This window comes from Nyctereutes procyonoides, unplaced genomic scaffold (genome assembly GCF_905146905.1).
Source record: "Nyctereutes procyonoides isolate TBG_1078 unplaced genomic scaffold, NYPRO_anot_genome, whole genome shotgun sequence".
NCBI classification, from domain to species: domain Eukaryota; kingdom Metazoa; phylum Chordata; class Mammalia; order Carnivora; family Canidae; genus Nyctereutes; species Nyctereutes procyonoides.
In genome coordinates this window covers 32,233,883-32,258,788 of record NW_026575146.1, presented here as the reverse complement: position 1 = coordinate 32,258,788, position 24,906 = coordinate 32,233,883, and the positions used below count along the sequence as shown (strand labels likewise).

The following is a 24,906-nucleotide window of genomic DNA, read 5'->3' as shown; positions in this document are numbered from 1 at the left end:
ATCAACTCCTTTACTAGAAACTCTGGGTTACATAAACTGGTGAAGTACAACTTTTTTCCCAACTTATGGCAATTTCTACCAGATAGGAACTCTTCATACGTGATAGGCACTTACAGGAGCTTCAAAGTATTTTGAGATAAACCCTTGCCTTCAAAGATCCTGTAACTTAACCTAAGTTACAAGTGAGAGTGCTTGCTTCTCAACTGGTTCATGACGCCACCAACCTATTTAAACTATACTGGAAGGCCTTTAAAAAAAAAAAAGATTTTATTTCTTTATTCATGAGATACCCAGAGAGAGAGGCAGAGACACGGGCAGAGGGAGAAGCAGGCTCCATGCGGGGAGCCTGACGTGGGACTCGATCCTGAGATCCCCAGGATCACACCCTGAGCAGAAGGCAGACACTCAACCACTGAGCCACCCAGGGGTCCCTGGAAGCCTCTTTTAATTCATCAGGTTCTATTGCTACATTTTTTTTTTAATTGATACATTTTTAAACCGCAGTATAGCTTTAAACATTTTGATAACAGAAAGAACTAAAATCAGCTATTGAATGGGAGAACAAGTAGTACGTAATATTCTTACATCCTTTTCAATTTCTGTATTATTTAAAGTCCTAATTAAGAAGATGAAGATAAGAAAGCCATCCATCCATTCTGATTCTACTGATAAGACGAAATGGAGAGGGGCTAATGCTCATCACTACTTAGGGAAAAAAAAAAAAGCAACGATGTCTTATACATAAGTACACGTCTTAAACTAAACTATCTAGGTAAATTCTGGGTAAAGGACAGGCCCATAGTTTTATTTATTTATTTATTTATTTATTTGTCCCATAGTTTTAAAAGGAAAAATAAAAGCCTTGTAAAATGTGAACAAAATATCCAACGTGTAACTTGGATGAATGCCATACTTGAAAACAACATAATCCCAAACCTTGCTGTATTTAGGTAAAACTGACCCCAAAAGTCAATCTTCCATTAGATAATTTAGCTTATCTAACAAAAAAAGTTTTTAACCTAAAAACATTATTTCTACCTTGCTTAATATGATCAATATCTTACAACTCTTGCATAAATGAATAAACCTAAACATAACGTTAGACTAAAAAAAAAAATCAATTACAACCACCCCAGGGGAAGGCATGAACTGGAAAAGCAACACACTCAGAAAGTCAAAACAACTGTCTGGGCAGGTATTATGGTTTCCTCATTAAAATGAAGGATACAAGTTGGATAAACTTCATCAAAACCAGACACCAGACAACGAAAGCTTCATTGTTTTCTCTGAAGCACTTTCAACTATCAATCTGCCATAGCAAATTGTAAATTGATTATTTGCCAAGTATACTTTATCACCAACCAAGAAATGAGGAGTAAAACTCAGTAAATTCTTCTTACACAATTCTAGATGAGGCACACACAATGGACAAAACTAAGATAATATAACAAGATAAACACAAAGCAACCCACACTACTACCCTGCCTATAAGATACACTTCAACATTATATTTCTTGCCATTTTAATCTACCCTACAAAGTCTGTTTCAAGCAGCTTCAATGACCGTCAAGTAGGTTGGAGGCTAAATGTGTGCAGAGGAACATACCAATATGAATAAGAGATGCCTGTCTTCTTTTTGTAGAGAAAGGATCAGAAAAAGAGTTAATGCCAGTCAAAGAGAGGCGTTCCCTAACTAACCTCCAGAGATTGTTCTGGAAAACAGAATTTATTTGCTGGTTAAATAAACTAAGAATGATTTCATATGTAGAAATTTGTTAGCTCAACTCTGAAGAACATAGTAAACATTTCTCATTTCAAATCTTTCCATTTCAGACATTTTTTTTTACTAATTGAATTGTTAATGTGATATAACTTCTAAGCAAAAGTTCCATTCTTCTTCCCATAAGGAAAGTATGTTGTATATTTGTGGAAGACAAATACATAAGCCTTCTTTTCAAGACAAAAATATAGAGCTATATGGGTAGAGTTAGTGGCAATCTCTAAGTACTCAGATTTATTACTACTCTTGAAGACATCTTATCAAAAGAAAGATAAAATTACTATAAATGAAAAAGGTCTTTAGCTTACATAGTACTGAAGAACTTTATAGCCAGTGCTAAAAATTCCAGGTATCACAAATCAGGTTTTTAACATTCTGGGCTCAGAATACAATTGCAAACATCAAAAAGAGAACAAAGAATAAGTTAACACACCACTTTTTGTTAAGTGTAGACCTATCAGAAAAACATGTCATCTTCCTTCTCAAAACTTTGACTATTAAAAAAAAAATTCCTCAAATTATTAGCTCTGCTGGAATATAAAGAGTTTGAAGTTTAATACAAGTTAAAAATACAGCTTTCAAATTTAAACAATGACCGAAGTCCTTAAGACAAAATTCTTAGCTTTTCATATTGTACACTGTCTTGCAAATGGTGGGTATTTATTCTCTACTGGGTGTTTGTTGATGCATTTTTTTTATTACATTAAATTATAAATACAACATTTATTGTGTAAAATGTGCAGGCACTGAAGTACTTTATTTCTAATCTTCACATTACCCTATAAAATGGGTCTATAGTTTTCCTTGTTTTACAGATTAGAAAACTATAAAGAAAGCTCAGGTGATAGGCCCAAAGTCACACAGTTCATAAGTGACTGAGCCAGCTCCAAATCTAAATTTCAAATCCAGATGGTCTGACTTCAGAGTCTGCACTCTCAGCGGCTACTGAATGCCCCCAGATAATTACGGCTACACAAACATAAGCACCACCATCAAGTTACTAAGAAACTTCACAGACTGATAAAGCAATGAGTTTCTACCACGACCCTCGGGGGTTCTCTGTCACTTCCAGTCCTTCTGTGTATTCCCTTTCAATCCTGAACAGATGACCTATCTGAGCATCTCCCATGGTACTAGGAAGGAGATGCATACTACTACTTGCTACCAAAGTGTAGGGGCTGAGAAGTTAGTGGACACGTGCATTTCTCACTGGCTGTATGATAAGGAAACAGGTACCAGGCAGCACAAAGGAAAGAATGGTGACCAACAAGGAAAGGGGACAGATGTATTTTGAGTGGATGAAATATACCATGCAAGAGGAAGTGCTGCGAAGACCTGGTACATTACGTTATCTTAATAAACTTAAACATTTATTCTGAATACCAAAGGTTCTTCAGCATGTTTACATCACAGCATTATTAAGAATTTGATGAAATGTTACATATAATTTCAAAGGGTTCAGGATCTCTATGAAGCTGTTCAACAAATGAACTCCTACATAGGCAACAGGAATTCACTGAAAGGTTTTATGCTGTGGGGGGAGGAGGGGCAAGATGGCGGAAGAGCAGGGTCCCCAAATCACCTGTCCCCAACAAATTACCTAGATAACCTTCAAACCATCCTGAAAATCTACGAATTCGGCCTGAGATGTAAAGAGAGACCAGATGGAATGCTACAGTGAGAAGAGTTCGCGCTTCTATCAAGGTAGGAAGACGGGGAAAGAGAAATAAAGGAACAAAAGGCCTCCGAGGGGGAGGGGCCCCGCGAGGAGCCGGGCTGAGGCCGGGGCGAGTGTCCCCAGGACAGGAGAGCCCCGCCCCGGAGAAGCAGGAGCTGCACCAACCTTCCCGGGGGGAAAGGGGCTCGCAGGGAGTTGGAGCAGGACCCAGGAGGGCGGGGATGCCCTCGGGCTCCCTGGGACACTAACAGACACCTGCGCCCCGGAGAGTGCTCCGAGCTCCCTAAGGGCTGCAGCGCGCACGGCGGGGCCCGGAGCAGCTCGGAGGGGCTCGGGAGCGGCTCCAGGGAGGGAGCTGCGGGGCGGGAGCGCGAATCCAACAGCGCAGGCCCCGGAGCACAGGGCGCCGGGACACAGCCCAGGATCCGGCCTCCCCCGGGACAGGCAGAGGCCGGGAGGGCCCAGGACAGCGAGGACACTCCTGCCCCGAGCTGAGCAGATCAGCAGCCCCGCCCCGGAGCCTCCAGGCCCTGCAGACGGAGAACCGAGAGCCCCCCAGGCCCTGCAGACGGAGAACCGAGAGCCCCGAGCCCCGTAGTTCCTGCGGAGGCTGAATCCAGGCTTCCAGAGTTGCCATAGCAACTGCGACTGTTCCTCCTGAGACCTCACGGGGTGAACAACCCCCGCTGAGCCCTGCAACAGGCAGGGGCAGAGCAGCTCCCCCAAGTGCTAACACCTGAAAATCCGCGCAACAGGCCCCTCCCCCAGAAGACCAGCTGGACGGACCAATTCCAGGGGAAGTCAAGGGACTTAAAGTCTACAGATTCAGAAAATACTCCCCCGTGTTTTTGTTTGTTTTTTTTCTTTTTTCTTTTTTCTTTTCTTTTTGATTTCAGATTGCTTCCCCCACCCCCCTTTTTTTTCACCTTTCTTTCTTTTTCTTTCCCTTTTTCTTCTCTTCTTTCCTTTTTCTTTTTTCTTTTTCTCTTTTCTTTCCTTCTCTTTCTCTCCTTTTCCCAATACAACTTGGTTTTGGCCACTCCGCACTGAGCAAAATGACTAGAAGGAAAACCTCACCTCAAAAGAAAGAAACAGAAACAGCCCTCTCTCCCACAGAGTTACAAAATCTGGATTACAATTCAATGTCAGAAAGCCAATTCAGAAGCACTATTATACAGCTACTGGTGGCTCTAGAAAAAAGCATTAAGGACTCACGAGACTTCATGACTGCAGAATTTAGATCCAATCAGGCAGAAATTAAAAATCAACTGAATAAGATGCAATCCAAACTAGAAGTCCTAACGACGAGGGTTAACGAGGTGGAAGAACGAGTGAGTGACATAGAAGACAAGTTAATGGCAAAGAGGGAAACTGAGGAAAAAAGAGACAAACAATTAAAGGACCATGAAGACAGATTAAGGGAATTAAATGACACCCTAAGGAAGAAAAACCTACGTTTAATTGGGGTTCCCGAGGGCGCCGAAAGGGACAGAGGGCCAGAATATGTATTTGAACAAATCCTAGCTGAAAACTTTTCCAATCTGGGAAGGGAAACAGGCATTCAGATCCAGGAAATAGAGAGATCCCCCCCTAAAATCAATAAAAACCGTTCAACACCTCGACATCTAATAGTGAAGCTTGCAAATTCCAAAGATAAAGAGAAGATCCTTAAAGCAGCAAGAGACAAGAAGTCCCTGACTTTCATGGGGAGGAATATTAGGGTAACAGCAGACCTCTCCACAGAGACGTGGCAGGCCAGAAAGGGCTGGCAGGATATATTCAGGGTCCTAAATGAGAAGAACATGCAACCAAGAATACTCTATCCAGCAAGGCTCTCATTCAAAATGGAAGGAGAGATAAAGAGCTTCCAAGACAGGCAGGAACTGAAAGAATATGTGACCTCCAAACCAGCTCTGCAAGAAATTTTAAGGGGGACTCTTAAAATTCCCCTTTAAGAAGAAGTTCAGTGGAACAATCCACAAAAACAAGGACTAAATAGATATCATGATGACACTAAACTCATATCTGTCAATAGTAACTCTGAACGTGAACGGGCTTAATGACCCCATCAAAAGGCGCAGGGTTTCAGACTGGATAAAAAAGCAGGACCCATCTATTTGCTGTCTACAAGAGACTCATTTTAGACAGAAGGACACCTACAACCTGAAAATAAAAGGTTGGAGAACCATTTACCATTCAAATGGTTCTCAAAAGAAAGCAGGGGTAGCCATCCTTCTATCAGATAAACTAAAATTCACTCCGAAGACAGTAGTGAGAGACGAAGAGGGACACTATATCATACTTAAAGGATCTATCCAACAAGAGGACTTAACAATCCTCAATATATATGCCCCGAATGTGGGAGCTGCCAAATACTTAAACGAATTATTAACCAAAGTGAAGAAATACTTAGATAATAATACACTTATACTTGGTGATTTCAATCTAGCTCTTTCTACCCTTGATAGGTCTTCTAAACACAACATCTCCAAAGAAACGAGAGCTTTAAATGATACACTGCACCAGATAGATTTCACAGATATCTACAGAACTTTACATCCAAACTCAACTGTATACACATTCTTCTCAAGTGCACATGGAACTTTTTCCAGAATAGACCACATACTGGGTCACAAATCGGGTCTGAACCGATACCAAAAGATTGGGATCGTCCCCTGCATATTCTCAGACCATAACGCCTTGAAATTAGAACTCAATCACAAGAAGAAGTTTGGAAGGACCTCAAACACGTGGAGGTTAAGGACCATCCTGCTAAAAGATAAAAGGGTCAACCAGGAAATTAAGGAAGAATTAAAAAGATTCATGGAAACTAATGAGAATGAAGATACAACTGTTCAAAATCTTTGGGATGCAGCAAAAGCAGTCCTGAGGGGGAAATACATCGCAATACAAGCATCCATTCAAAAACTGGAAAGAACTCAAATACAAAAGCTAACCTTACACATAAAGGAGCTAGAGAAGAAGCAGCAAATCGACCCGACGCCCAGCAGAAGAAGAGAGTTAATTAAAATTCGAGCAGAAATCAACGAAATTGAGACCAGAAGAACTGTGGAACAGATCAATAGAACCAGGAGTTGGTTCTTTGAAAGAATTAATAAGATAGATAAACCATTAGCCAACCTTATTAAAAAGAAGAGAGAGAAGACTCAAATTAATAAAATCATGAATGAGAAAGGAGAGATCACTACCAACACCAAGGAAATACAAACGATTTTAAAAACATATTATGAACAGCTCTACGCCAATAAATTAGGCAATCTAGAAGAAATGGACGCATTCCTGGAAAGCCACAAACTACCAAAACTGGAGCAGGAAGAAATAGAAAACGTGAACAGGCCAATAACCAGGGAGGAAATTGAAGAAGTCATCAAAAACCTCCCAAGACACAAGAGTCCAGGGCCAGATGGCTTCCCAGGGGAATTCTATCAAACGTTTAAAGAAGAAATCATACCTATTCTACTAAAGCTGTTTGGAAAGATAGAAAGAGATGGAGTACTTCCAAATTCATTCTATGAGGCCAGCATCACCTTAATTCCAAAACCAGACAAAGACCCCACCAAAAAGGAGAATTACAGACCAATATCCCTGATGAACATGGATGCAAAAATTCTCAACAAGATACTAGCCAATAGGATCCAACAACACATTAAGAAAATTATTCACCATGACCAAGTAGGATTTATCCCCGGGACACAAGGCTGGTTCAACACTCGTAAAACAATCAATGTGATTCATCATATCAGCAAGAGAAAAACCAAGAACCATATGATCCTCTCATTAGATGCAGAGAAAGCATTTGACAAAATACAGCATCCATTCCTGATCAAAACTCTTCAGAGTGTAGGGATAGAGGGAACTTTCCTCGATATCTTAAAAGCCATCTACGAAAAGCCCACAGCAAATATCATTCTCAATGGGGAAGCACTGGGAGCCTTTCCCCTAAGATCAGGAACCAGACAGGGATGTCCACTCTAACCACTGCTATTCAACATAGTATTGGAAGTCCTAGCCTCAGCAATCAGACAACAAAAAGACATTAAAGGCATTCAAATTGGCAAAGAAGAAGTCAAACTCTCCCTCTTCGCCGATGACATGATACTCTACATAGAAAACCCAAAAGCCTCCACCCCAAGATTGCTAGAACTCATACAGCAATTTGGTAGCGTGGCAGGATACAAAATCAATGCCCAGAAATCAATGGCATTCCTATACACTAACAATGAGACTGAAGAAAGAGAAATTAAGGAGTCAATCCCATTTACAATTGCACCCAAAAGCATAAGATACCTAGGAATAAACCTAACCAAAGAGGTAAAGGATCTATACCCTAAAAACTATAGAACACTTCTGAAAGAAATTGAGGAAGACACAAAGAGATGGAAAAATATTCCATGCTCATGGATTGGCAGAATTAATATTGTGAAAATGTCAATGCTACCCAGGGCAATTTACACGTTCAATGCAATCCCTATCAAAATACCATGGACGTTCTTCAGAGACTTAGAACAAATTATTTTAAGATTTGTGTGGAATCAGAAAAGACCCCGAATAGCCAGGGGAATTTTAAAAAGGAAAACCATATCTGGGGGCATCACAATGCCAGATTTCAGGTTATACTACAAAGCTGTGGTCATCAAGACAGTGTGGTACTGGCACAAAAACAGACACATAGACCAATGGAACAGAATAGAGAACCCAGAAATGGACCCTGAACTTTATGGTCAACTAATATTCGACAAAGGAGGAAAGACGATCCACTGGAAGAAAGACAGTCTCTTCAATAAATGGTGCTGGGAAAATTGGTCATCCACATGCAGAAGAATGAAACTAGACCACTCTCTTGCACCATACACAAAGATAAACTCAAAATGGATGAAAGATTTAAATGTGAGACAAGACTCCATCAAAATCCTAGAGGAGAACACAGGCAACACCCTTTTTGAACTTGGCCACAGTAACTTCTTGCAAGATACATCCACGAAAGCAAAAGAAACAAAAGCAAAAATGAACTATTGGGACTTCATCAAGATAAGAAGCTTTTGCACAGCAAAGGATACAGTCAACAAAACTCAAAGACAACCTACAGAATGGGAGAAGATATTTGCAAATAACATATCAGATAAAGGGCTAGTTTCCAAAATCTATAAAGAACTTATTAAACTCAACACCAAAGAAACAAACAATCCAATCATGAAATGGGCAAAAGACATGAACAGAAATCTCACAGAGGAAGACATAGACATGGCCAACATGCACATGAGAAAATGCTCTGCATCACTTGCCATCAGGGAAATACAAATCAAAACCACAATGAGATACCACCTCACACCAGTGAGAATGGGGAAAATTAACAAGGCAGGAAACAACAAATGTTGGAGAGGATGCGGAGAAAAGGGAACCCTCTTACACTGTTGGTGGGAATGTGAACTGGTGCAGCCACTCTGGAAAACTGTGTGGAGGTTCCTCAAAGAATTAAAAATAGACCTGCCCTACGACCCAGCAATTGCACTGTTAGGGATTTACCCCAAAGATTCAGATGCAATGAAACGCCGGGACACCTGCACCCCGATGTTTCTAGCAGCCATGTCCACAATAGCCAAACTGTGGAAGGAGCCTCGGTGCCCATCGAAAGATGAATGGATAAAGAAGATGTGGTTTATGTATACAATGGAATATTACTCAGCCATTAGAAACGACAAATACCCACCATTTGCTTCAAAGGGGATGGAACTGGAGGGTATTATGCTGAGTGAAGTAAGTCAATCGGAGAAGGACAAACAGTGTATGTTCTCATTCATTTGGGGAATATGAATAATAGTGAAGGGGAATATAAGGGAAGGGAGAAGAAATGTGTGGGAGATATCAGAAAGGGAGACAGAACATAAAGACTTCTAACTCTGGGAAATGAACTAGGGGTGGTGGAAGGGGAGGAGGGTGGGGGGTGGGGGTGAATGGGTGACGGGCACGGAGGGGGACACTTGACGGGATGAGCACTGGGTGTTATTCTGTATGTTGGTAAATTGAACACCAATAAAAATTAATTTATAAAAAAAAAAAGAAAAAAATAAAACTGAGAATATTAAAAAAAAAAGGTTTTATGCTGTGAAGTGATACTAGGCTTAGTAGTTTATCAAAATCATTTGGACAGTGGTCAGGAAGAAGAAGGGCATGGGGCAAGAAGGAAACTAGGACTTCCAGTAATCTAGGCAGAAGATAATGAGAGGGAGGGTGTAGATGTAAGGTTTCGACAAACGAATATAATAAATACTGAGGAAATGAAACAAAGTATTTGGTTACTGATCAATGGTGGCACACCCATCAAGATTCAGAATCTGAGGGACGTGGGGGGGCTCAGCAGTTGAGCATCTGCCTTCGGCTCAGGGCGTGATCCTGGGGTCCCGGGATCAAGTCCCACATCTGGCTCCCTGTGAGGAGCCTGCTTCTCCCTCTGCCTGTGTCTCTGTGTCTCTCATGAATGAATAAATAAAATCTTAAAAAGAAAACAAAGAAAAGAATCTGAGGAGAATTCGGTTTCAGACATAAAGACTGAGATATTTATAAGGTCACCAGATGAAGATAGGTAGTCTCCAGATGAAGACTGGTATTCTGAAGAAATCTAAGCTGAAAAAAGTCTGATGAGTCACCAATACATGGTTCTTGGAGACATGAAAGTAAATGAACACTGAAATTTTTTTTTTTAATTTTTTTAATTTTTATTTATTTATGATAGTCACATAGAATGAGAGAGAGAGAGGCAGAGACACAGGCAGAGGGAGAAGCAGGCTCCATGCACCGGGAGCCCGATGTGGGATTCGATCCCGGGTCTCCAGGATCGCGCCCTGGGCCAAAGGCAGGCGCCCAACTGCTGCGCCACCCAGGGATCCCAAACACTGAAATTAAACCTGTAGAGAAAGCAGACAAAAAGGCCAACCACAGAACCTTGGATTATTCCAATATTTACTAATGAGGCAAAACAGCCTACAAAAGATGTTAAGAAGTGGTCAGAGAGACAAGGAGAATAAAGAGACCACCACCATCACAAAAGCTGCAAGGGAGACATTTACAAAAAAAGAAGAGTCAAGTAAGGACAGGACTTAACAAAAGTTAACTATTAAACTCATGAAAATTTCTACTTTTATAGTGAAATGTATGGTGCAAAAGTTGTGAGCACCACGTATAATTAGCTATTTTGACTTGCTAGAGACTATCAAGCCTCCTATTGATAACTTTTTACCCAGTCAAGACAATTTTTTTTTCAAGACAACTTTCTTTTCATATTTCCCCCAAAGACTATTACACATCTTCTCCAACTTCTTAGTTTAGAGATATCCTGGACTACTTTATCATTAAGAAATTAGGTAAGAATGAACCATTGAAATTTATCTTTATCTTCACTCTACCTATCATTATTCCTCTTTGCTCAGGACAGGGCACTCTAAGTTGTTTTGAAAGCTAAACCCTCAATTTTTGGTGTTAGTACCATCCCAATTCCCTCAAGATTTTGGATAATATTCCCTACCCTTAAATTACAAAATCAACTACCATAATTAATCTAATGGTTTCTTTCAGTCTCAATATATTTGATCCCATTGTACTGAATGCTATGATGACCAACTCTTTTTCTAAAACTTTATACTATTCATTTCTATGGTGGTACACTCTCCCAATTCTCCTATTTCATTGTTTTCTCTTTTCTCTAGCTAAGTACTAGTATTCTTCACAAAGGCTCTGTGTGTGGCCCTATTTTCACACTACATTCTATGTCTAGACAATCTACTGAATATTTCAAAATAATACACATGACACCATGACTCCCAAAATCTAGTCTCCAGAGCCATGTGAACTGTATTTCCGATCTGTATTCAAATAATTTACTTCAATATTTTTCAAGGACCTGAAATCAAACAGGACTAAAGCCAAAATTCTCTGCTCTCCTAAATCTGCATCCTCTTCCTTTGTTTTCAATCTTGCATAAAATTTAGAGCCATCCTTGATGATCCCTTATTCCTTGGCCACTTCTCTTTTCCATGACAAAAACTTCTTTAGACTATGTCCCCTTCATTAGCAAAGCCTGTGACCCCAATTCTGGCTTCTCAGACACACTCCTGTACAAATACTAACCTCCCAAGTGGCCTCCCTGACTTCAGTCCTTTCTCCTCCTCATCTTTTCTCAGTTCAATCATGTCTAATTAGTCTTCTCTCCAAAATTCAACAGTTTTCTACTGCCTGCATTATCTAATCCACATCCCTAAAGCACCGGCTTTCAGTTACACTGACTGGCCTTTAGGGTATACAAGACTTAGCTAAAATACTAGCTCCATCATTTATTCTTACCACACTGACCCAGAAGAGCATTTCCCAAACTTCTCCAAAAGTAAGTATTAGCTGGTCTGTTCTACCCTGGAAATCTGCACACATCTGTGTTACAGTCTAAAAAATCAGTGTTTTTAACAAGTGCCCCAGAGAATTATGCTCAGAGAAATTTGGAAAACACTGACCTAAGTAAAATGACTTCATCTCTCTTAATTCTGTTTCTTCACCAGTCAATGAGCTATTGCCATTTTTCAGTGATTAAATTCAATAATCCAAATCAAATATGCAATAGTGCCTAGCAATATAGTAGGTATGAAACAAACACTCCCTTCACTAACTTTGAAGTCTCTTTCTCCCTATCCTCCTTGCCACATGGATTGCTCCCTGACTCCCCTAAGATGCCCTGATACTTAGACAACTGTGCCCCTCCCTCATTCCCTTGGCTTAAAAAATACTTCCTAATTTTCTAAGCTTGTTAAAATTCTATTTATTCTTTAAGACCAACCTAAAAGTTTTTCTCACTCTGAACCCTTCAGATGGGCTAAATTCTCTCAGTTCCAAAAGCATTTTATGGTTACCTCAATATGACATTTCTTCCACTGTTTAATAATTATGTCCCACTTCCTAGACCATAGTCTAGTTCCTTGACAGCCAGCACCTATAATATTTAATCTACAGGATTAAAAAATATGTATGTATATAGACAAATGATATATGAACAAGATTAAATAAGACATATTTACCCTAATTTTAAAGAAAACTGCTTATTGGTTTCATTTTTCTTTTATCAAATTCTCAAAACTGAGAATGATATTACCATACTTTTAATATATAATCAAAGCATCATTTTGAAAAGTAGATAACAATAGTTATATGTAAAATAATATCTACAGGATCACTCTCTAGTCCAGTTATTTCAAACATGGTAATCACCAAAACTATGAAAGTCAGTAAAATGTTCACTGCATTTTTCATGAGTGACAGCAAGTTGGATAATATTCATATTAACTTGGAAGATAGAAATACGATGTTCATCATGTAAAAATGTTCAAGACTAGAATGACATACAATATGGGCATGATCAAGGTAATGCAATAATTTAAAGCTTATTTCACAAAAACTAGGATTTTTGTGATAGGAAAACACAACTAGTAAAACTGGGGGCTAGAGAAAACTCAGTATTAATTAAAATGCAATCATATATTAAATTTTCTTAAAAAATCCATTAATTTAGGGATGTGTGGGTGGTGCAGTTGGTTAAGCGTCCGATTCTTGGTTCAGCTCAGGTTGTGATCTTAGGATTGTGGGATCAAGCTCCCCATCAGGCTCCGCATGCAGTGGGCAGCACAGAGTCTGCTTAAGACTCTCTCCCCTTCTCTCTGCTCCTTCCTCCCCCGCACTCTCTAAATAAATCTTTATTTTAAAAAAATCAATAAGTTTAAAAAAACTTTAATTTAGTGAAATAAGCTTTTAATAACTAGTGTTTTATAGCCGTTAAGTCCCTCTTATTTATAAAAGCCGACATTGTCTGCCTAGTTTGGCTTTTAAGTAAATTATAATGTAAAGATAAAGAAGAACCTAGAAGATCTGGAGATCTTTCCAGTTTTTTTAGCCTTCTCTGAGCAAATTCTTTTGTCTTCAGTTTCATTCACTTTTACAGAAATTTTTCCTGATAAGATTCCTGAATATCTACATTAACAATAATTTAACATGAATAAAATTACTAACTCAATAAACATCTAAAACTCAATATAAAAATGCTCATTTTGTGTAATTAGAACTAAATATAACATATACTTGGTTTACTGCATTTCATTAGTCCATTTAATTTACTGCCTCTTTGGGACAAATCATGATGCCATACTTACATTTCTATTACAGATCCCACAGTTGTCTGTCACAAAAAAAGATCATCTTCACCAGCAGTCAAATAGCGTGCAGTATTTTGTCTTCCACTGCTGGTTCATTCTGTGCTGCAAAATAAATTATTTCATCAACTTCTATAGACTTTAAGATCAATAAAGTTAGTCAATTATGTATGATCCTCTCATTTAATGAAATTCAGTGGCAAATTTTTAATCTTAAAAATGACAAAACTTCAAGACAAGGATACCTGCTTTCACCACTGCTATTTCACACAGTACTGGAATTGCTGGCTAAAGTAATTAGACTAGAAAAAGATATGAAAGGCACACAAAAAGGTAATGAAGAAGTAGAACTATCTCTATTTGCAGAGATAGTAAAACTGTCTCTATTTTCTAAAAAATCTAAAGAATCCCTAAGAAAACTACTAGAGTTAATAAACAAATTCAGCACAGTTGTAGGTTACAAATTCAATGTACAAGTCAGACGTGTTTCTGTATCCAGCAGTCAACAATCCAAAAAGGAAATCAAGAAACCATTTTAGAGAATGCTCAAAAACTCCATTTATAACAGCATCTAAAAAGAATAAAATGCTTAGGAATCAACTTAACCAAGGAGGGGAAAGACTTTGCACACTGAAAACTATAAAACACTGCAAAAAGAAATCAAGAGAGCCAATTAAATAGAAAAACAACTGTTCATGGATTGGAATACTGAAGATGACAATACTACCCAAAGTAATCTATAGATTCAACATAATTCTTATGAAAATTCCAACAGCCTTTTCTGTGGAAATGGAAAAGCCAATCCTCAAATTCATCTGAAATTGTGGGACCTTAAAAAATAATCCAAAACAATCTTGAAAAAGAACAGAGTTGGAGAACTCATACATCCCAATTTCAAAACTTAATACAAAGCTACAATAATCAAGTCAACGTGGTACTGGCCTAAGAAGAGGCAAATACACCAATAGAAGAGACAGTCCAGAAATAAACCGATACTTGTATGGCCAACTGATTTTTAAAAAGAGGTGCCATTCAATGGGAGAAAGAACAGTTTCCTTAACAAATGCTAGGACAAGTGAACTGCCACATGCAAAAGAATGAAGTTGGATCTCCAGTTCACACCATATACAGAAATTAACTCAAGACAGACCAACAATCTGAATGTAAGAGGTAAAGCCATATGACCCTTAGAAGAAAACAGAGGGTTATAAACACATGACGCTGGGTTTGGCAATAGATTCCTAGATATGAATGGCACCAGAAGAATGGGTAATAAAAGAAAAAACAAATTGTGGACTCCATCAAAATTAAAACTTTTGGGCATCAAAAGACATTGTCAAGCAAGCTAAAAGTCAAAAACTATACAACAGGAGATAATCTTTACAAATCATATACTGAGAAGGGTTTAATATCCACAATATATAAAGGAATGCCTACAACCCAACAAAAAGACAAAAAAAATTTTTAATGGACAAAAGACTTGAGTAGACATTTCTTCAAAGAAGATGTAGAAATTGCCAATAAATACATGAAAAAAATGCTCAACATTGTATGTAATTAGGGAAATGTAAATAAAAATCACAAGAATTGCCCTTCACATCTATTAGGATGGCTATAATTAAAAAAAAAAAAAGGAAAATAGTAAGCATTGGGAAGAACGTGGAAAAACTGGAACTCTTGTACACAGTTGATATTAATAAAACTACTGCAGCCACTGTGGAGTTTGGTGTTCCTCAAAAAATCTAAATAAAAACACCATATTATCCAGCAATTCCATTTCCGGGTATGTACCCAAAAGAACTGAAAATAAGGACTGAAAGAGATACTTGTATACCAATGTTCAGTGCAGAATTATTCACAAAAGTCAAACGGTGGACACAATCCAAGTACCCACCAACAGAAGAACAGATATACAAAATGTGGAATATAAATACAATGGGATATTATTCAGCCATAGAAAAAAAATGAAATTCTAATACATACTACAACCTGGATGAGCCTTGAAAGTATTACAGAAAAAAAAAAAAAAGCCAGACACAAAAGGACAAATGTTATGATTCCACTTATATGAAATAATGAAAATAGGCAAGTACAGAGTCGGAAAGTTGGTAAGTTACCAGGGGTTAGGGAGATGAGCAGAGTTATTGCTTAATGGATACAGAATTTCTGTTTAAAATGGTGTAGTAGTTGCGGAAATACAGTGATGATGCTTGCACAACACTGTAAATGTAATTAATGACACTGAATTGTACATTTAAAAATGGTTAACATGGTGAATTTTATGTTCATTTGACCACAATCCCAAAATGTTTTTAAAGTGAAACAAGTTCTCTACAGACACAGCAGCCCACACGGACTGTACTCCAGACCCACTGCCTTTCTACGGGGGCCTAGTTTGTGAAGAGATCAGGCCATCACCTTGGTTAGGGCCTCCTACTGCTTGCAAGTACAGCTAAGTTTACAATCATTAAGCCAAATTTTTCTCAAGATGCCTCTTATCCGGGGAATCCAGGAGCACCAACCAAAACATCATCTCGGCTATGAATCCTCTTTCTTCTCTCTCGATCTCCTCTCCTCCACTTGGCGACGCCCAGCGCAGGAGCGGATCACCCGGCACAGAACTCAGAACCAAGCACGCGGGGCGACTCGAGACCGTAAGCCTCACGGAACAGCAAGACGGAAGGTGCCTTCCTCCAGGTCCACGTGCTCCCCCGGTACAGGGGGTTAGTGTTTGACGGTAAGTATTTATCTTTAATAGAAACTTTTCCCGGTGAGATGGAATACAAGCCAGCTTATCCCGCTAAGTGTTTCACAGAACAGAAAATCCTGTTTCAGTACCAGTTTCGAAAGTAACTGAGTAAAAAAGTTTCTAAATCACCTTTTTGATATTCAGACTTTGGAAACTTACTCTTCACATCATGTGGATTCCATGGTCTGGCCACACCCCCACCCCCAAACCCTTTCACTTGACCCTTGAGGTGCCTACACAAAAGCACAGGAGACTGGCTGGTTTCTCTCCTGCAGGCCTGTCAAAACAGAAACTGCCCATCCCCACACACAGGACAAGAGGAAACACTACGGTCACCATGACTGTTAACAAAACCCCTATTTCCTAGAAGGCTCACCACCGCCCGCACCGAACCCCTACAGCTCTTCTGGCTTAACCCCTGCCGGGCAGACACTGCACTTTCACTGTTCATCATCCTCTCCATCCCAACTCCTGACACATCACCATGAGCCGATTTAAATATGACCCACCCGACTCCTAACTCAGAGGTTCCTAAACTTGCCCCACTGAGGTTGCTCATTAGAGATACACACTCTCAGGCCTTAATCCTGGAGCTTCGAGGCCGGAGACACCGACGTTCCTCAAGTGATAGTGACGCAGGTAGTCCACGGAATCTAATTTGAGAAACACCGTTCCCTGTTTTCAACTCCTAAAATCCTAAATTCAGTGAACTTCACCCCTGTCCCTCCAGCAACAAAACACGATGTGTACATTTGCAGCTCGAGGCCACCTGCACTGCCGCCTCTGTCATTTTAATCTCACTCTCAGATCCAAGCTCTGGTCCTTCCACACTTACTCATTCCCACACCTGCTCTTTGGTTTTACGAGGCCCTCCAGTTTCTTGACGGCCTCCTTTTCTTTATCCAGTTCCCAGTCTCCTTTCTTCTCCTACTTCACGTGGAGCTCACCATTTTAACTTTCTGCTTAACAGAATACTTGGCTCTCTCACATCTGTCTCTCATCTACGTGTTCTCCACAAACCCCCACGTCTGCGTGAATCTGGCAGGGGCATCTCAGCTTCCGTACTTAATCAAGGAATGCAGACGGAGAAAAACAGAAAATCATTTTTCTCATCCCTTCTCCAATCAAGTTCTGTCAATTTTTATCCCTAACATCTTTGGAATCAACTCGCTAGCCACGGCAAATGTCCTAGTTTAAACATGTATCGTCCCACCCGAACTACTGTTCAGTCTGATTATCTTGCCTCAGGAACACCCCTCAAATTTATTCACTGAGCCTGAGTGAATACTACCAAAGCAAGACGGGACTCCCATACAAAAAGCCCCATACTGGTTCTCCAGCCTATACAATAAAGGAAGCTCCTAAGGACAGCATCCGAAGGCTTTAAAGACCTGAAACCTAAATCTCTCTCTAGTCTTACCTCCCACCACCACTCTCAGATTAAGAATCTAGTTATACCAAATGATTCATAGTTCTCTAACCCCCTCTGTAGTTCTGAACTTCCTCCTGCTGGTATAAACTAGCTCTTTTACAGCTTATGAATGCTACTGTACTAGCACTTTCTGTGACTACCTCTCAAAAATCATTCCCTCCACTCTATTTTGTACATTTTTCTATTGCTGAACTTCATACACTGAAATTGTCTGCTTTTTATTGTTCCATTAAACCATGAACCTCCTAAAGATAAAGATTGTCTTTTATCTCTAAGTGGCTAGTAAACTGCCAATCAGTGTTGACTTGAAGTGATAGTTCTTGAAGGGAAAACTTCCTAAAGTAACTGTTGAGAGAAAATATTGAAATATTTATTCAACATAACATCTGAGTTCTGAGAACAAGGCACCCAGTCACAAAAAAATATAAAGATATCTACTTTCTAATCATTTCTTTAAAGAGTTTAAAATAAGGACGCCTGGGTGGCTCAACTGGTTGAGGGTCTGTCTTAGGCTTAGGTCAGGATCTCAGGGTCCTGGGATGGAGCCCCTCGTTGGGCTCCCTGCTAGTGGAGAGTTTGCTTCTGCCTCTGCTCCTCCCTTCCACTCATATTCACTCATTGGGGGTCTCTCTCTCAATAAATAAAGAAAATACTTTTTAAATAAAGAGTTTAAAATATAACATTTACAAATATAAGATTCAAGCCATTTTGACAAGCATATCATTTTTTTTGTTCACTGGTAATGAATTCTCAGAATGCACAGATAAAAAAACAAGAATAAAGCCAGTTTTAATAAATCTTGCAAGCTACAGTGACTTTTCCAATTCCTATATCCCATGCATAATTTTCAAAGTAGATTCTAAATGGGCAATAATGGTTGGGGGAGGAAAATAAACTAAAATGTATGCAGTATTCTAGATCTTAGCTATGTAAACTGTGTCCCCAACCAACTATATTAGCATTTATCTGGAAGTCCCTTACAAATGAAAAATCTGGAGCCCCATTCCATACCTACAGAATCAGATCTCCAGGTGGTTCATATGCATACTAAGAAGTTCACGAAGCTCTGGATATCCTCAAAACAATCCTGTGAGATATGACTACACCCACTGTATAAATGAGGAAACCCAAACCCTTAAGGATTTAACCCCATGTCACAAAGCTATCAATATTGGGAGATGGGATTCAAACCCAAGTTTTCTTTCTTTTTTTTAAGATTTTATTTATTCATAAGAGACACAGAGAAGAGACAGGCAGAGACACAAGGTAGAGGGAGAAGCGGGCTTCTCGTGGTGAGCCCGATGCAGGACTCGATCCCAGGAACTGGGATCATGCCTTGAGCTGAAGGCAGATGCTCAACCACTGAGTGACACAGGCGTCCCAACTCAAGTGTTTCTTTGAAAAGATCTTTTCTTCAATGTACTGTATCTCAGAGAACAGGTCTCGAATAGCATTATTTATCAGAAATATGATGCAAGCCACATTCATAATTTCAAATTTTCTATTAGCCACATTAATAAAAGGAAAAACAGGTAAAATTAATTTAAAAATGTTATTTAACCCAATATATTTAAAAGATTACCGTTTCCAAAGTATTCAATATAAAGAAATTATTAATATATTTTATATTCTCGTGCGTATGTACACTTTGAAACTTATTGTGTATTTTTACGTTTAGAGCAACTCAATTCAGAATAGCCACATATCAAGTGCCCAACAGCCCCATGTTGCTACTGGCTACCATACTGTGTAATGCTGGTTTAGAATGTCTTGCATATTAACAATTCTTAAAAATACAAAACTGACAACTTACTACCAGAATTGCTGAGTAAAGAAAATGAACTCCATGTTACTTTATCCACACCTGTTCTGGCACAGATAAAAAAGAAAAGTGCATATTGTGTTTAATCAAAATTGTTTGGTTTCAGTGATACCAATTCTGCCAAACTGATCCCTCCACTGTAATCCCGGAGAATTCTAAGGCCAAGGGGGCACAACACAAGGAATAGCACGTAATATTCAGAATGGTGATGGGTAGTAGTCCTCAGAAAACTTCTACATTTGGAACCAGATTTTTTTAATGGGGGGAAGGTAAAAGAATCACCTTTCAACCAAAGATGTTAGGATAGAATAGTATAATTCTAACTCTAAACCAGAATTAATTTGACAAACATAATTCAAACATACACTTCTCGCTGCAATGAATGATTTGTAAATTACATACCAAACTCAATATAATTTATGAATTACTATAGTAAAATTTATCACAATATTTTGATATGCAAATACCAATTAGTGAATGGGTTAAGATTCTTTAGGTGAAAATTCTTACAGAAAAGGACTATTAGGAAGGTAACATAAAAACAGAAAAGATTTAAAACCACATTACATATTTCTGCCTCTTAATTCTGGGGGAAAAGGGTGACAGACTAAATTTAAAAATATATAAAAGAGTTTAGAGACTGTCAGTGAATTTAAGTCATTTACCCACTCAACCAATTAGTAAAAAAAGTATAACTGAAAATGAAGTAATACTGTACTATTTATAATTTGTGACCACTCAACAAATTCACAGTCCTATTATTTGCATATGCTGTTATCTTCTCTGAAAATATCTAGGATTAATTACGATTTCACTTTTTTTTTTAATTTTTTTTATTTATGATAGTCACAGAGAGAGAGAGGCAGAGACACAGGCAGAGGGAGAAGCAGGCTCCATGTACCGGGAGCCCGATGTGGGATTCGATCTGGGGTCTCCAGGATCGCGCCCTGGGCCAAAGGTGGGCGCCAAACCGCTGCGCCACCCAGGGATCCCCCAATTTCACTTTTCAAGTCAGTCACAAATAAAAAAAAAACATCGTTTTTTCCCCACATGACAGATTCAGATAAATGATTTTCTTTTTAAAAGAACTAATTAAAGAGAGAAGTATAAAGTATCACATTATAAAGATTTGAAGACTTCCTGTATTTATCCAACTACTGACAGCTAATGTTTAATAAAATAGTTTTACTCTTTTTAAATTCAAAAATACACAAAACAGGAAATATTCTATATAAAAGCTGGTAGAGACAAAAATACTTCAAACTTTCCAACTTTTGGTATACAAACTCAAAAAAAAAAAAAAAAAAAACAAAACAAAAAAAACAAAAAGGAAGGAAGAAAGGAAGAGCAAAGACCAGTGAAAGGAGGAACAGAGAGATGGGGTGTAATTTAGCAGATACATCTTAGTATTTTTAAAATTGAGAGAGGTAACTAAAATGCCCTAATGTTTCCATTTTTAGCTTTCTCTCTCATCCCCTGCTAAAACTCAGCTTACAGAAAGCCAGGTCACCCTAGGAAAGAAAAGTTTTCAGTTAAAACTCATTTCAACTAAATGGGAGCCAATACCTGACATCACACTATTTTTAAGTAGGAGCTTCAACTTAAGACCCTAAGATCAACACCTGACCTGAGATCAAGAGCCAGGCACTTAATTGACTGAGCCGCAAAGGTGCCCCAAAACTACACTATCTTAAAGAATTATTTCCCTTATTTAGTACTTTCCTTAAAAAAAAAAAAAAAAATTACTGCATGGCAATCTATGACCTTCACAATCTTCATATCCAAGCATTAAACCTTTATATCCCCACCACCAAATGTGGCCTTTGCAATTTATTTTTTAAAAGTTTATTTTAAAAAAATATGAAATGTGAATGTGAACAAATACTCTTTTAATCTGATAAGATTAAGCAGAAATTTCATAGACTGTAGCCATACTGTAAATGAGAAAGGCTTAATTGCTAGTTATATGTGTGACCTTGGTCAAGTCATAACTCCCGTGTCTTAGTTATTTCACCCTATTCTGTATTTCTGTAATTCTAAATACTTTAACAGTCATTTAACATGTTTTATTTTAATCAATCCAAAAGGTAATAAGCCATAAACACTAAATATTCTATAAATAAGCACAAGTGGCTATAGAAGAATGTTAATAAAATGGTTTCCATACCCACAAAGATTACTCCTAATCCAACCTGATGTTTCACAAACTCAGATTCCTTAGACACAATCAGGAACCAAGTGAGGGAATGGAAAAAAGGGGTCAGCACCCTCTGTTACTGACACTGGGGGGAAAAAAATTCAAATATCCAGCTGACAGTGTATCAGGCATTTCATGCCAGTAAATGCCTAATACATAAAATACTATTCTCTAAACAGGCTAGTATCGTGAAAAGAAAATAATATTCTCTAAACAGACTAATGTTTTGAAAAGATCCAATATTATTCTTTTTCTTCTATACTAAGTCAAAAAATCTCTGGATTCTTTAAAAAACAAACAAACAAAAAACAAAAACCTGTCCTATTCTTTTAACAATTCAAATTAGTGGAAACAGAAAACAAAATACTTCACCCGTTGACACATGTCTCCTAAAAGAAAAAACGCCATTTCCTTTTTCTTCCTTCTGACGACCAGCTATTTGGAAAACTAGTGTCCCTGATGTTATAACTCTATCAAGTCTTTAACAACCAGGAAATAACAAAACCCTCAACTGTTTGCCGTGATTTTTATTTTCCCTGCAACTTACATCAGCCCATCTGAAACATAAATTCTAAATCAAAGAGCCGGCTTAACAAAATGTTCCAATTTAAGATACACGAGGCTAAAGCAAACACATCCAAAGCCTATTTCTAGTCTGGCTTTTGCTTTTCTGGTTTTCTCTTTAAAAAGAGATTTATTGGGGCAGCCCCGTGTGGCTCAGCGGTTTCGCGCCTGCCTGGGGCTCAGGGCCTGATCCTGGAGACCAGGGATGGAGTCCCACGTCGGGCTCCCTGCATGGGGCCTGCTTCTCCCTCTGCCTGTGTCTCTGCCTGTGTCTCTCAGGAATAAATAAAATATTTTTTAAAAAAGATTTATTTGACCTATTTTCATGTGTTTTTAGGGCACTCCGATACTCAAGACAAACAGTATTTGTTGGTCATGGAAACGGCAGAGCCAGCATCATAAATCCTGTTACTCCAGGGGGTCATCTTCGTGTGTCCCACACTTCAGGTCTTTTTAGGAGTCCGAACACAGACTTGTCATTTGCTAAAAAGACAAAAAGTCTTAAGCCCTCCGGTGTCTGTAATCCTACAGCCCTTTCAACGCCAGGGTTATGCTTTCACATCCCATCTGAAAAGTACACACACCGGAGGTGGGGTGGGCGGGGGTGCCCGGGGCACCTGAGACGTCAGGCTCTGAAGACCAGGCTTTTCCCATCATTTCTTGGCTGGTTTCCTCCCCCGACTCCTCACTGCTCCAACATCACAGAAAATCTCCCTGAAACAGAACCTAAGTACTTGCGAAACTTGAAAAGCGTCCCTGAACCGGCGCTCGGGGACAGAGAAACGCCGGCGCAGACCAAGTGGGGCCTGGGGAACGCTGTGGGGGCCCGACGGGGCGTGACCCCGCGGGGACACGGGCGACCGCCCCAGAGCCGCGCTCAGACGGGGGGGGGGGGCGGGGGGCGGGGGGCGCGGGGCGACCCCGGCAACCGAGAACAAAGCGGCGGCCTCCGCCTCCAGGATGCCCTCCCGGGGAGTGGGGGCGGGGGGGCTCACGGGGCTGCAGGCGCGTCCACTGCTCCGGAGCTTTGCTCATCATCACCCAAACAAGGACCAAGACGCGAAGACGCGGCGGGCTCACGGAGGGCAAGACCCGGACACTCGAGAGGATGGGGGGGATGGGGGGAGGAGGGGATGGGGGGACGATGGGAAGGACGGGGGGTGGATGGGGAGGATGGGGAAGAGGTGAGGATGGGGGAAGGATGAGGAGGAGGGCAAGATGGGGAGGAGGGGAGGATGGGGAGAGGGAGGCAGAGAGGGGGGAGGATGGGAGGGGGGAGGAGGGAGAGGATGGGGGGGGAGAGGAAGCAGCCAAAGACGCTCCGGAGACAGACACAACGAGGGACCGCACGCCCCGGCTGCGCGGCGCCCCGAGGCCCAGGAGGCCGCCCCGCGGGAGCAGCAGGACGCCCCGGGCGGAGGCCCGACCCCGCCGCCGACGGGAGGGGAGGGAGGGGAGGGAGGGGAGGCCCCGGCGGCACCGGCGGAAGCGGCTGCGCAGTAATGGCCGCGGCGCCGCCTCTCGCACCCCGGCCGGGGGCAGCGCGGGGCCGGCGCCCGGGGCAGGGGCAGGGGCCGCGGCGCCCGTCGCAGCCTTCCCGCCGGCCCCGGCCCTCCGGCGCCCGAGCCGCGGCCCGCCGGCCCAAGGGCGTCCACCTACGTCCCGGCCCTGACCCCGCCGCCGCCGCCGCCCCTCGCAGGCCCGCAGCGCACGGCCCACCGCAGCGCCGCCCGTCCGCCGTGACACCGCGCGCCGCCGCGCCTCGGCCCCGCCAGCAGCCCGCAGCGGCCGGCCCCCCGCCTCGCGAGCGCCGCGCCGCGACTCCCACCTCTCGGGCGGCCGCCGCCGCGCAGGCCTCCCTCTCCGGCCCCGGAGCCCGCAGCGGCCGGGAACGCGCGCGGCCGTCACGTGACCCGCCGTCGCGCCGCGGGGGCGGGGCCGCGGGGGCCGGAAGTGGAGCCCGGGTCCCGCCCCAGGCCCGCCAGCCCGCCCAGGCCCCGCCCCGCCCGGCCCTCCCCGCGCGCCTGCGCCGGCAGGTGCGCTGCTCCGACGCCGCCGCGGAGCGCCTGGCTGGACGCGGGGGCCTTTGACACCTGCCGCGTTCGCTGTTGGCGGCCGAGCGATTGGATCGGGGAAAAAAAAAAAAAACTTCATTTCCTTTTGCACCTGTTTTCCTTCGACTGGAGTTTAGGAAGCTGGAGGAAGGGATTGATGAGCAGGAGGGTCTGGGACTAAAGAAAGGGCTTTTCTGGCTGCACCGGTGCGGTTGTGAATGTCAGAACCTGGGCAGTAGCCCCCGCTGCACGGTGGCCTATGCCTTGTCTTCCTCGGAATCCTATTTTTTTTCTCGATTTATAGTAAAATGAGGAAGGGGGAATAGCATGCATTGAAAGAGTGTATGTATATATATATAAATATATATATTCCAACACTCCATGTTTCTTACTTGCAGTGCTGTTGCATTTGAAGGTTGCAAATTTTT

At 41.1% G+C, this 24,906-nt stretch overlaps 1 protein-coding gene across 7 annotated transcripts in view; it reads right to left on the bottom strand.

Moving 5' to 3' along the window:
* Positions 1-24,355, bottom strand: part of RNF146 (ring finger protein 146) — a 29,157-nt gene extending 4,802 nt beyond the window's left edge. The window contains exons 1-3 of one of the 7 annotated variants that reach the window (XM_055311241.1): positions 24,253-24,312; positions 23,009-23,138; positions 13,661-13,765 (exon numbers count right to left, since the gene is read on the bottom strand). In XM_055311241.1, the coding sequence (XP_055167216.1) occupies positions 13,661-13,662 (2 nt within the window). In that variant the 5' untranslated portion in view covers positions 13,663-13,765; positions 23,009-23,138; positions 24,253-24,312. Of the gene's footprint in view, positions 1-10,178; positions 10,382-13,660; positions 13,766-16,182; positions 16,594-23,008; positions 23,139-24,252 lie in introns of those variants that run through there. The other 6 variants (XR_008662575.1, XR_008662576.1, XM_055311242.1 and 3 more) reach the window with 6 other exon arrangements.
* Between the last annotated feature and the right edge of the window lie 551 nt (positions 24,356-24,906).